This window comes from Brassica napus, chromosome C6, assembly GCF_020379485.1.
Source record: "Brassica napus cultivar Da-Ae chromosome C6, Da-Ae, whole genome shotgun sequence".
Classification (NCBI taxonomy): Eukaryota; Viridiplantae; Streptophyta; class Magnoliopsida; order Brassicales; family Brassicaceae; genus Brassica; species Brassica napus.
In genome coordinates, this window is record NC_063449.1 from 18,692,650 (window position 1) to 18,704,796 (window position 12,147).

The following is a 12,147-nucleotide window of genomic DNA, read 5'->3' on the forward strand; positions in this document are numbered from 1 at the left end:
AATAGTCTTTTAGTTAATAGGTTTTGGAATGCTTACAAGGTCTTTGTTACGCTAATTAGATTACAAATAGTCTGCTCTTTGCTTATTATGTATTTTTTCCTTTGACGTGGTTAAGAGTTTTGTCATCGAGTTTTAAATTGTTTTTTGTTTCATAGAATTTTAAAGAACCAAACTAAATCTAAACCAAACCGAACCAAACTAAACCCAAACCGAACCCAAACCAAAACTACTTTGGCTTTAATTGGGTTGAGTTTTATAAAACCCAAATTAACCAAACCAAACCGAACCCAAACCGAACCCGAAACTAAACCGATATGCCCACCCCTATACCTAGAAATTCTAGCAAATCGACTCATCACTTCCAAGACCCCATCCTAGCGAATCCACGGACCCATCCGTGAAGACTAAAATATCATCGGTGGCAAAACTCAAGTACGTCAGATTCACTCCTTGACACTGCGGATGGTACTCAAATTCTCCATTGGCTTCTGCCTCATTTAAAAGCTTGGAAAGAACATTGTTCATGATCCTATATACATAGAGAGAGAGAGAGAGAGAGAGAGAGAGAGAGAGAGAGAGAGAGAGAGAGAGAGAGCAACTTTGCCAGATCCCCCTTGCACTCGTAAAGAATCCCTCAAGACTCCCATTAACCGCTACCGAGAAAGATGCCGGTGAAATATATACAAACACTGATCCAATGAATAAATTGATCGGGAAGATTCATGGCTTTCAAGACGAATGTGATAAAAGACCACCTAATTATGTCAAAGGCTTCAGAAATGTCAAACTTAATAGCACAACGAGGAGATGTAGATGTCTTGTGGTAACCAATGACCAAATCAGAAGCAAGCAATACATTCTCCAAAAATAATCTTTGTTAGACAAAATCAATCTGATTAGCACTACAAGAAAACAGCGGTATTCTGACGGACATTCCGACGGAAAATGAAATCCTCGGAATTTTCCGAGGAATTTCCTCGGAATATACCGACGGAATTCCGAGGAAACATAAATCCGTCGGAATATTTCCGAGGAAATTCCGACGAACTAGTGATCGATCGATGCGTTTTTGGACATATACCCATCGATCGATCACATTGTTACGCTTTGGTCCATCTGAGTGATCGATCGATGCGTTTTTGGACATAAATCCATCGATCGATCCGTTTATAAAAAAACATTCGAGATTTTGAAACCCCAAACACTAGTTCCTCGGAATTTCCTCGGAATATTCCGAGGAAATTCCGAGGAACACTTGATATCCTCGATCGATCGATGGGATAATCTCATCGATCGATCACATTGTTACGCTTTGGTCCATCTTAGTGATCGATCGATGCGTTTGTGGACATATATCCATCGATCGATCCGTTTATAAAAAAACATTCGAGATTTTGAAACCCCAAACACTAGTTCCTCGGAATTTCCTCGGAATATTCCGAGGAAATTCCGAGGAACACTTGATATCCTCGATCGATCGATGGGATAATCTCATCGATCGATCACATTGTTACGCTTTGGTCCATCTTAGTGATCGATCGATGCGTTTTTGGACATATATCCATCGATCGATCCGTTTAAAAAAAAAATTGACGTTTTGAAACCCCAAACACTAGTTCCTCGGAATTTCCTCGGAGACGGAATTCCGAGGAAGAAAAGGGTTTCCTCGGAATTCCCTCGGAATATTCCGAGGAAATTCCGAGGAAATAGGGTTTTTAAACCGAAAACAACGTTTTTGCGGTTTGAATAACACCTATATAACCCTTATTAAGTGTCTTACGTTCTTTATGAAGTCAAAAATTTGTTCCTTACCCTATAATAAACACTTTTCCGATTGTATGAACGAAATCCCCACAACATAAGAGAAACACTTATACACTTTAATGAACGGTAAAGGGAATACTTACAATTCGTTTTGAAATTTGTTATTTCATGGTTTATGCTCATCTATACAAAGAATCCTCAATGGTATGCATTACAATTGTATAAGAAATGAAATACGGCAAAAAAAATTGATGTTTTGAAACCCCAAACACTAGTTCCTCGGTATTTCCTCGGAACAATATAAATTAATAGAAATACATGCACAGGATATTCTTTTTCCTCGAATTAATGAAAATATTCCGAGGAAATTCCGACGGATATTTAAGTGGCCGTCGGAATTTCCTCGGAATATTTTCATTTAACCGGGCAAACAAGCCGCCAAATATTTCGGGAAAATTGAAATTGAAAATACTGAGGGAATTCCGACGGAAAATATCCGTCGGACCCAAGGTTTTATAAACTCGAACGCATCTTCTTCCCCATTTCTCTCTTCTTCCTCTCCGGCGATCTCTCTCTCCTTCCGGCGTTCTCCACCTTCTCTCGCGACGATCTCTCCGGCGAATCCTTTCCATTCCCTTACAAATCATGTAAGGACCCTATCCCACTCTCTTAGGTCCTATTTGTTAGGTTTTTAAGTAGATTTGATGATTTTAGAAGGTTTTTGATAGATTTTTGTTAGGGTAATTGGGTAGGATCGTGATTTGTTGTGTAATAGGTTTAGAATTGTGATTTGGTTGTGTTGAATTGATTTAGAACTTTTTTTTATAAATTGTTCATTATTTTTGTATTTACAAAACGTTTTTTCTATATAAATTCGATTTTACAAAATGTTTTTTGTATATAAATTCGATTTTTGGATTTATAAAAGATGATTTCATATTTATAAAAATATTTATATTTATTAAAACTAATTTTGTATTTATAAAACATTTTTTTGATTTATAAACACTATTTTTTTATTTTTTTATTTATAAAAACTATTTTTAAATATACAAACCGTTCTTTGTATATAAATTCTATTTTTGGATTTATAAAAGATGATTTCATATTTTAAAATTAATTTTGTATTTATAAAATATTTTTTTTTATTTATAAACACTAAAACTATTTTGTATTTATAAAAAGATGATTTCATATCTATTAAAATATTTATATTTAATAAACTAATTTTGTATTTATAAAACATTTTTTGATTTATAAACACTATTTTATTATTTTTTGTATTTATAAAAACTATTTTGTATTTATAAAATGATGATTTCATATTTATTAAAACTAATTTTGTATTTATAAAACATTTTTTTTTATTTATAAAAACTATTTTATTATTTTTTGTATTTTAAATATGTTTTCTATTTCAATTTTAATTTTATATTTTCGAATTTCAATTTAAAAAAAATAAATTTATAATTTTTTTTTTTAATTTTGAAAATATTCCGAGGAAGTTTATCCCTCATTAGGGAGGGAGTGCAATGTAGAAAATATCACATGAGGAGTGACATATGCCACTAAACTTGCATCCATTACAGCGGACCATCTGAAGGTCAACAAATTCTGGAGAGAGGGAATTGAAATTTCCTCGCTAACATCTTGATATTGCTGGAGAAATCTCTGAAAAATGTTGTACATTTTCTTTTTTTAATGTCCTGCGCCAAAGAAAGAGACACACCATCCCCGTTAATCAAAATTTTGATTGAATTCCTTGAGTTTCTAGCCTGGACTGCTATGTGAAAAAAGTGTTATGATCTCATGCTTGAAGCCATCTGATACAAGACTTTTTCCGAAAGAAACGTCCTACAATACTAGCAAATTTGTGTCATACGTTTGAAATTTCCTCAGCCGCAACAAAGTTTGAGGGAGTTGGATTTAGTAGGACCTTGATTTTAAGAGATGCACAATGCCTCATACGCATGTTTTGTTCTCTCTGTAATGTTTCCAAAGTGATTCTTATTCAGTGCTCCAAACTCCTTCTTAAGGAACTTCAACTTGTGATAAAATCAACGTAAAGTAGTTCTAGAGTTGAATAAGGGTTCTGTCGTATCCCATAATGACTATACAGTAGGTAGCACTGCTCGCGATCTGTCAAAAAGTTGAAAAACTTAAACGGCCTCCTAACTTCTTCTCTTATATCCGATAAATAATACCATACATCTAGCATGATCAAAAACTTCCCCATTATTGCACCTAGCATAAGAATTAGAGTATTAATGCATCCAAGTCCCATTTATCAAAGCCCTATCTAGTTTCTTCCCTATCGTGTTACCCTCTCTTTTGTTCTTCCATGTGAACAATGCACCAACATCAATGCACCAACATACGTCAAATCAGTGAGGTCATAGTTTTATAATAATAATTTATTATGCTGGTTTTTGAATTAATAAAACATAAGTTAATAAATATTCATAAAAAGATTATGCTCGCATATACATGCGGACAAAACATGATATATCATTTTGCTAGGGTATCCGGAGATACTTTATTTTTCAATTCTCATGTTTATTGTTTGGATATAAACATGTACAATAATATGATTTTACAACATAAGCGATAACTATGATGATCAACTATTTGGTGTTCATGAAGGTCAAAGAAAACTTTGAAGAGATCAATGATGCTGTTGTCCAGGACCAGGAGGTTTAGGTGATTTTTGACGAGCTGGCGGCGACACACTCTCTGAGACATCAATTTTTAAACTTGCAGGTACTCCTTCCCCTTGATAATTGTAGAAATAAAATGAATTGAATATGAAATCTGTTTAATATTATATAGATGGGTATAGTTACTGTAGAGTTCATCAGGAAGGTCACTTACTGAGCAAGGTTCGCGCCATTGTTGTGTTGTTGAAGGCAGAGAGTAAGAGAAGAATCAAAGCGACTAATGATAAAGCCAAACGATTCATTATTTTCTTTTGGTTGAGGATTACTCCGAGAGAGGTAGTAGTGTTATAAGTTCACACAAATTGTATATACTATATATATAGAGAAGGAGATCGGGATGGTCTATATAAACTTCAGGTTCGTTAAAGTCACACCTTTGTTGTGTTTTACAAACGTGATACTCTTGGCTTTTGTGAATCCCCACCTAATAATCTTCACGCGTAAGCGAAACTATTTCACAGGAACGCGATCCTTGACTAAACAAAGGTACTGCACTGTTTCTTAAAGTCTATGGACTACTACAGTGGTGTGGTGGTACAAAACATAAAACACAAATTCGTAAGACTTTTGTTTTTCAAATTGTAACACTCGAACCAAATCTGAGAAAGCTTATTTACAGTCAAAGAGAAAACACAGCTAAAGGTTGAACCCATCCATGATCATATCAAAAGCTTCTGTTGCCACAGGAAACACTTTTTCAATCCGATGAATTTCTGCCTTGAGACGACGACGACGAGAACAAGCTGCTAAACGGCCATGGGATCGAGAATGCGTTCCTATTACCATCATCGTTCTCTTCTTCTCCTTCTCCTTCGTGACGGTTTGCATCGCTGTTCTCAGTTCCCTGGCTGCTGCTGCTTGTAGCAGAAGAAGACTCATTAACTCCATTGTTGTCATATGTTGCTGAATCAGTAGTCTTGGTCTCATCTGTAGGTAACTGATACCGACAAACAGGGCATGAACTGTGAAGCTCAAGCCACGGGAGCAAGCAGTCAGCATGGAAGTTGTGCTTGCAGGGCATCTGTTTAGCTTCGGCCCCAACCTCAAAATCATCCAAACACACAGAACACTGCAGACTAGGCTCTTGGATTTTGACAGTAGCCAAAGACTCGACATCTTCTTTACGAGCTGGAGGTGTTCCATATCTGTTGGGATCATTCTCTGCTAGACGCTGGAGCAGCGCTTCGAATCCAGGACCGATGAAATAGTCGCTTAGAGAAGAACCATCAGGCATAGAATCCGTAACAAGAGAGCGTGGGACGGCTATAATTTGATGATGCGGACTGATGACGATCAAGCGCCCTCTCTCTCCATTTGAGGGATGGTTGTTATCATCATCATCAGCATCTCTGTTACTACTCTCAGGTTGGAGTGCTCGAACACCATGAAGCAACTGCACAACGGAAACAGAAGAACGTCTTCCCCTTCTCCTAAGAATTTCTTGAAGCTGGGAATCCAAGTCCCTACCGTTTCCGTTTTCATTCTCAACAGACTCAGCAGTCTGGTTCCTTGTGGCAGAGTTGTTCATCATTTCCATCAAGATGGGAGCCCAGATAGAAGAAGTGGTTGTTGTTGCTCTCCGATCTGAAGAGTGGTGATCCTCATCCATCTCTTCAACAAAGCCGCTTCGACAAAAGGGGCATTTGATCTCGTCTTCCATCATCACCGCATTCACAGTTTGGGAACACATGTGGCACCAATAACTCGTTGCACTAGCAGCTTCTTCCATGGCCTCTATTCATGTTCATAGTCACAAGATTACCATGAGCGACAAGGAACATCAAACCCTAGAACAAGTCTCGATGAAAACCCGTTTCTCAAACTCAACAATTAATCTTAGAAAACAACTTTTTTTTTTTTTGGTATTATTCACAAAGACGGAAGAACAACAAATCAGGCTAGTCACGGAGATTAAAATGACAAAAAAATAAAATACTAACCAAAACGATAAATGCAAGAAAGAAAGTAAGCACCTTTTTCTTAAACTCCGAGTCTTCTTCAACAGAACAGCAGGTGAATCTCACAGAGACGAAAGAATATATAAGGAGCAATTTCTGATTATTTTGAAAATTAGAAGCAAGAAAACGAGAGACAAAGGGGTTTAAGTTTTGTGTGGAGGAGTGCTGATTCCAGATCCTTCTCGGTTTCTCTCTTTTTCTGCTGATTACGACATCATTTTTAAATCAGCCGGACTTTTTTCTCTAAAAAACTTATTAAAATCCATGACATTTTTGGGGTTTATTTAATACTTTAATATAGGCTTTTTAGCTCGACTTTCTCTTGGGCTTTATCTTATTTATTCTATGGGCTTTACACGGTGAGAATTCGAGACGCAATGCACAAGAGTTTGTTGTAGAAAACCCGAACTATGGCAAAGTTCAATTTATGAAAACTCGATCAAGTCTCCAAAGCGCATCTAACATTTCCATGTTAACCGGATTCAAAAATGTCCAAAACCTCACAACATCACATGGACCGGATTTCACACCATGTACTACAATGCAACAATCTCCCTCATATCACGTCTCCGCAACATGTAACTACAATCTTCATGCGTATGAACAATCCACAAGATTCGAGCTAGTTTTATAAGTATTTTTTTTTTCTGTTCTCAAGATCATCTCCCTCTAAACTCATATCAAACACACAAGGACACCATATATCTTTATACTATCTCCATTGAAACCCAAAATAAAACAACAAAAGTAGCTCCATTTACAACACAAAAGATAAACCCGGAAAGAATCATCATGATGCATCAGGTAGATTCTTACACTATTCTAACCACGTATCCCCAAATAAATAAATGTTTTCATACAAAATAAATAATGAAAAAAAGCTTAAGTAGAAACGGTGCTTACTTGTCGTCAACATATATAATCTTCTTGTCCTTTGTAAGAACACGCAGAGTATGTCATGAATCTCTCACTTACTTGCGCGCCTGCTTCAAATCCTAAGCCTCAGCTACTGCAAAGTAGACACTTGTTTGTTTAGAATTTGCTAAGATAGCACCACCTTTCTTGAATGGAGTTTTGCTCATAATGAAGACATCCCCGGCGGTTGCTTCAAACCTTTCTCTTCCTACACAGAATTGAAACGAGAATTGTCTTATTATGTGTGATACAACAGAAGTAAAGGCAACAGAAATAGGACAACGGAATATGACCAAGAGACATAAAAAAAAAAATGTTGAATCAAGGGAGACTAACATCAATTGCATGCAATGATCTGGATATGGAAGACTTAATCTGAGAGGCTTCTGCTGCAGATGGTGATCCATTGTTCTCAGCTGAATAATGATTCACCTACAAGAGGACACAAAAAAAAAAGAAGAATTGGATTGACTGAGTGACTTCTTCAATGCTCACCATTATTATCACTATGTAGTGTGTGTGTGTGTGTGTGATGTATATCTTAAAACTGGAAGTTATTCATTACTAAGCGATCTTGCTCTTTGTTTGCATCTACCATAGAAGGAAAAAGAGCTAAAGGAAGAGAAGAATCATCCCAGACCCAGTATAAAGCATTGCATCCACTACTACTACAGCTAAGACCATATACAAAAACTCGAAAGAGACAACAAAAGCGGTAAGCTTGACAAACAAGAGTCACCTGTGTTGCGTTGGGTGAACTCAAATTGGATTGGGCCTCTTCAAAAAGAGAGGCGTAGTAGGCAGGGTCGTAGATAGAACCTCCCAAGATTTCTTCGGCACCTGAACGCTGCCTGTCTATAGCAGGAGTTGGCGGGTTCAAGAAGCTGTTCCGCAAATCAGAATCCGTTTCGACAATAGAAGCACCAAGCCTATAAATCTGAAACCACAAGAGAGAGGAAGAGAGCCTCACAAAGAAGCCAATCATCTCCATGGCCATGGTCAGCTTCACTGAAAATATGAAGAAGGTCCCATACGTCTCAGCTGAAATGCTCCTGCTTCATCAACCAAAAGGCATGATTTGAACAGAACAATAATGTCTCCAAAGGGTAAAAGCATAGATCACAGAGGATTCACCATCATACCAAATCTCTTGGGTGAAGAGGATGAACCATGAGATATCGAGAAGAAGAGCGCACAAGAGGAGAACAGCGTAGGTGCGGCCGAGGCTTTGGCTATTGCTCTCGATTGCCACAAGCGCAAACAACGCGATCACCAAGTTAATCAGCAAAACTCCATTGTATAAGGCCCCTAGTGATCCAATCAGAGCGCAGCCAATCTGGATAACAGTCTCGGATCGATGAACCCTAGATAGAGACCCAATCAAAACAGATTTGAAGAGAGAGAGAGAGAGGGGTGACCTGAGCGTAGATGAGGATGACGGCGAGAGATTGGAGTTTAACATAGTCGCGAAGCCAAGGCTGTATTCGATCTCGCAAAGAACCACAAAGCATCATCAATCAATCTCGCCCCTTCATAAATAAATATCTACGACGCTTCTTATGTCGATAAGAGTTTTGCGTTGGCGGGATCCCATCGAATCGAAGATGATCAAATCATTCTCTCCCGAGAAATTACAATTTCTCTTGGTAACCAAATCTGTATCTCTTAAAACGAAATTAAAATCAAATCAAAATAAGGACTGGAATAACTCCTCTGCTCTCACTAGGCCCACTTCCTCTTTTCAGTTTGTTTATAATTCTCTAAATCGAAAAAACAATTCTCTCCCATAACTATTTTAAATTTTTTATCGCGAAAATTAAAATAGTTTATTTTTATTTTTATTTTTTTTCATATTTTTTTTTTTTATTTTTTTAAATTTGTAACCTTGTTCTCAAAATTCCACACTTAACTTTAAACCCTAAGTTAATCCTACGATATAAATGTATTTTTGCCTTTTAATAAAACTTTTTTTAGTCATTTTTCATTTAAAGCTATTTCTATAGGGAAATTTTCATGTTTACTACATTCATGTTTACCACCAATAAAGAGATATTTTTAAAAATATATTTTTTATTAAATGGCAAAACACTCTCATACCCTTGTTATTTAAATAAAAAAAATTTTGTTTTCGAATTATATTTTTTCAACTTTAAATTTTTTTATAAATTTTTTTTTTGGAAATCAAAAATTATATTTGAAACTTTTTTTTTTTTAAAAATCATATTTTTGAAACTATTTATTTATATATTTATGGGGAAATTTCAATTATATTAGAAGTTTGATACCACTTTTCAATTTCAATTCTCAGAGAAGTTTTTTGGAAGACCAAACCGTTTGTGCAGCCTATGTTTGTGATGGGAGTGGAAGGCTTCACCGATTCGGAAATCAACGGTCATGACAACGGCGTAGAGGCAAGGTCGAATAACGCTTTCCAATTTCAAAGGCTATGTCGTTGACAAAATGGGATGCTTGTCAGATTCGTTTTGTGATAGTCGCCAGAACGCCGGAACAAGTATCTCTGAATCTGAAGTAACTTTTTTTGTGTTTGGATTCCACTGTTCATTCTATTTTACTTTCAATTCGTTTGTTTTATCTGATTTCAAATGGAATAGCTTTGAGAAATCTGAATTTGAAGTAATTTTCTGTTCCTCGTCTGATTTGCTATTTGTAAACACATTAAACCAAAAGTGTGTGGCTTTGTGTTTGGCATGTTGTTTCCATTCTATGCTAATTTCAAGTAGTCTATGTTACTCCCGAGTAACATGGATAAGTGTGAAGAGTGCATGTTCATACTATTACTATTTTGTGTATATTCTTGTGAGCTGAATAGAATATCAACCAAAAAACTAAATAGAATATTGTGCATTGTATTACTATTTCAAGTAGTCTATGTTACCCTTCTATGATTAAATTCACATCACTTTTCATAATCAACCAAAATGTCATATTTAATTAGTTAAAAAAATAAAAAAATAAATGGCAGAAAAAACGATACCGACGTTAACGCCGTCTGTAAAATCCTAAATTCTAAAAATCTAAACTAAATTGATTCACATAGGAAATAAATTTTAGTAACATGAGTCATATATCTCTAGGCCATGTACAATAACACATTCAGATACATTCTCTAAAATAGTAAAAAAAAAAAATTCAAAATAATTTATTTCTAAAAAAAACTCAAAAGAATTTGGTAAAAAAAAATCTTCTTTGTTATCAAATGATTTTTTTTCACATGACTTGGATTGCTTTCATCTCTTTCACATTTAAAGGATAACATCTGTCCATCGACTTTACTCAAGATAGTCTCACGGCCTACAAGATTTGGTATGAGAGAAATAAAAGACTCCACAATAACATCTCATCCATTTCTCAGACTACCTTCAAATAGGTCGACGGACTAATCCGTGACACAAATCTTGGCAAAAAGGAATATCACAAGACGTTTAGAAATTTAATGCAAACTTGACTCAAGTATGAGTGAGGAGGCACTGATATTGTATTAAATGCATTAGGCTCTCTCTGTTGTTTTATTTTTGGCTAAAAACGGCTTCTCGTTTTTTCCTCTTGTAGCTCAGCTCTATCGGCATTCTCCTTTTGATAATGAAATTCAAATACTCATCAAAAATGGTGAACACAAAATAGTGGAGCCGTAGATGTCAAAAGTCAAAACCGATTATTCTCAGTATGGACGATAGGAAGAGCGTAACGGGAGGACCTAAGAGCATCTACAAAAAGGCTTTGTATTTTAAAATTTCCAAAATTTTATATTCGAAGTTTCAAAATATTTTTCTCCAAAAGCAAAACTTCAAATTTAATTTCAAAATTATTTGTAGTTTACACTAGAATCCTTATATTTGTCATAATTAATGTAAATCCATAAACTTTTTTAAAAATAATTAGCACATATATAAATATATTAAAAAAATATTGATTAATACAATTTTGCACTAAAATATAAAATTATAAATAGAAATACATAATTAAATGTTAAACCGCAAGCAAAATACCACATTATTTCAGAAAATTATTTCTGTAATATTCCATCTTCGGTTACACAAAATTTGTTTGGACAATCATTTGGAGGTTCCGGAGAAATTTTACAAGACTATTAGTTTTGTTGTAATATTTAAATTTGTATAACAATTATGTTTTAATGTATCTTTTTAAAAGTTTTTTTTTAAGTTTATTTTGTAATATTCTTGTTGTCTAATTCTAGTTTTAAAATATTATAAATCTTATTTTAAAATATTTATTTATTTTATGTGTAAAACATGAATTTATAAAAACAAACTTGAAATATTTATGAGATATACATTTTTAAGGATTAAAACAATAAACGAAAAATACTTAAGAATCATAAATATGACGTACAATTAATTTTAAAGACCAAAATGCAAATAAAAAAATGAAACTTCAAATTTGAAGGTTTGAGTAGTGAAACTTCAAATACTCACTTTTCAAAACTCCAAATTTTAACTTTTGAAGTTCTCTTTTAGAAAGCAAAAAAAAATTCTATATTTGAAGTTATAGAATAGTTTTTTTTGGAAATACGGTAAAGAAACGAAACAAAAACAAGGAAAATGTATTCGGTGACAATAAAAATGCTTTTAGCAAAAAAAAAGAAAAAGAAAGACACTATAAAAACGCGATTTAACAATTGAAGAAATGGTTTTTTTTTTCAAATATGACATAATATTTCAAGTCAAACACAAAAATAACCTATGTTTTTTTGAAACTTTTTTTCTCTATTCACCATAAAAGTTTCACATAAATGCGATTATTATTATTATTTT

At 34.6% G+C, this 12,147-nt stretch overlaps 2 protein-coding genes across 5 annotated transcripts; both read right to left on the reverse strand.

The window, feature by feature from the left end:
• Window positions 1-4,953: 4,953 nt before the first annotated feature.
• On the reverse strand, window positions 4,954-6,700 carry LOC106402358 (E3 ubiquitin-protein ligase SIRP1). 3 transcript variants are annotated; one of them, XM_013843070.3, is made up of 2 exons: window positions 6,455-6,700; window positions 4,954-6,215 (listed from the first exon to the last, which is right to left on the reverse strand). In XM_013843070.3, the coding sequence occupies exon 2, from the start codon at window positions 6,208-6,210 to the stop codon at window positions 5,179-5,181; it is 1,032 nt and encodes a 343-aa protein (XP_013698524.2). In that variant the 5' UTR covers window positions 6,211-6,215; window positions 6,455-6,700; the 3' UTR covers window positions 4,954-5,178. The 3 variants fall into 3 exon arrangements, with proteins under 3 accessions (XP_013698524.2, XP_013698525.2, XP_022560497.2); XM_013843071.3 differs by having other exon boundaries at window positions 4,954-6,268; window positions 6,455-6,678; XM_022704776.2 differs by having other exon boundaries at window positions 6,422-6,678.
• A 441-nt stretch (window positions 6,701-7,141) lies between these two features.
• BNAC06G11010D lies at window positions 7,142-9,116 on the reverse strand. Of its 2 annotated transcripts, none has more exons than XM_013843330.3 (5): window positions 8,773-9,116; window positions 8,497-8,690; window positions 8,094-8,406; window positions 7,691-7,786; window positions 7,142-7,562 (listed from the first exon to the last, which is right to left on the reverse strand). In XM_013843330.3, the coding sequence occupies exons 1-5, from the start codon at window positions 8,866-8,868 to the stop codon at window positions 7,518-7,520; spliced, it is 744 nt and encodes a 247-aa protein (XP_013698784.1). In that variant the 5' UTR covers window positions 8,869-9,116; the 3' UTR covers window positions 7,142-7,517. The 2 variants fall into 2 exon arrangements, with proteins under 2 accessions (XP_013698784.1, XP_013698783.1); XM_013843329.3 differs by having other exon boundaries at window positions 8,094-8,409; window positions 8,773-9,097.
• Window positions 9,117-12,147: the final 3,031 nt, after the last annotated feature.

Bases quoted from the DNA above. Each gene is read 5' to 3' on its own strand.
- LOC106402358 (XM_013843070.3), bottom strand. From the start codon at position 6,210: ATGGAAGAAGCTGCTAGTGCAACGAGTTATTGGTGCCACATGTGTTCC.
- BNAC06G11010D (XM_013843329.3), bottom strand. From the start codon at position 8,868: ATGATGCTTTGTGGTTCTTTGCGAGATCGAATACAGCCTTGGCTTCGC. The intron at 8,691-8,772 runs GTCACCCCTCTC...ACTGTTATCCAG, and splicing joins TCATCCTCATCTACGCTCAG to ATTGGCTGCGCTCTGATTGG. The intron at 7,563-7,690 runs GTTAGTCTCCCT...AATTCTGTGTAG, and splicing joins GATCATTGCATGCAATTGAT to GAAGAGAAAGGTTTGAAGCA.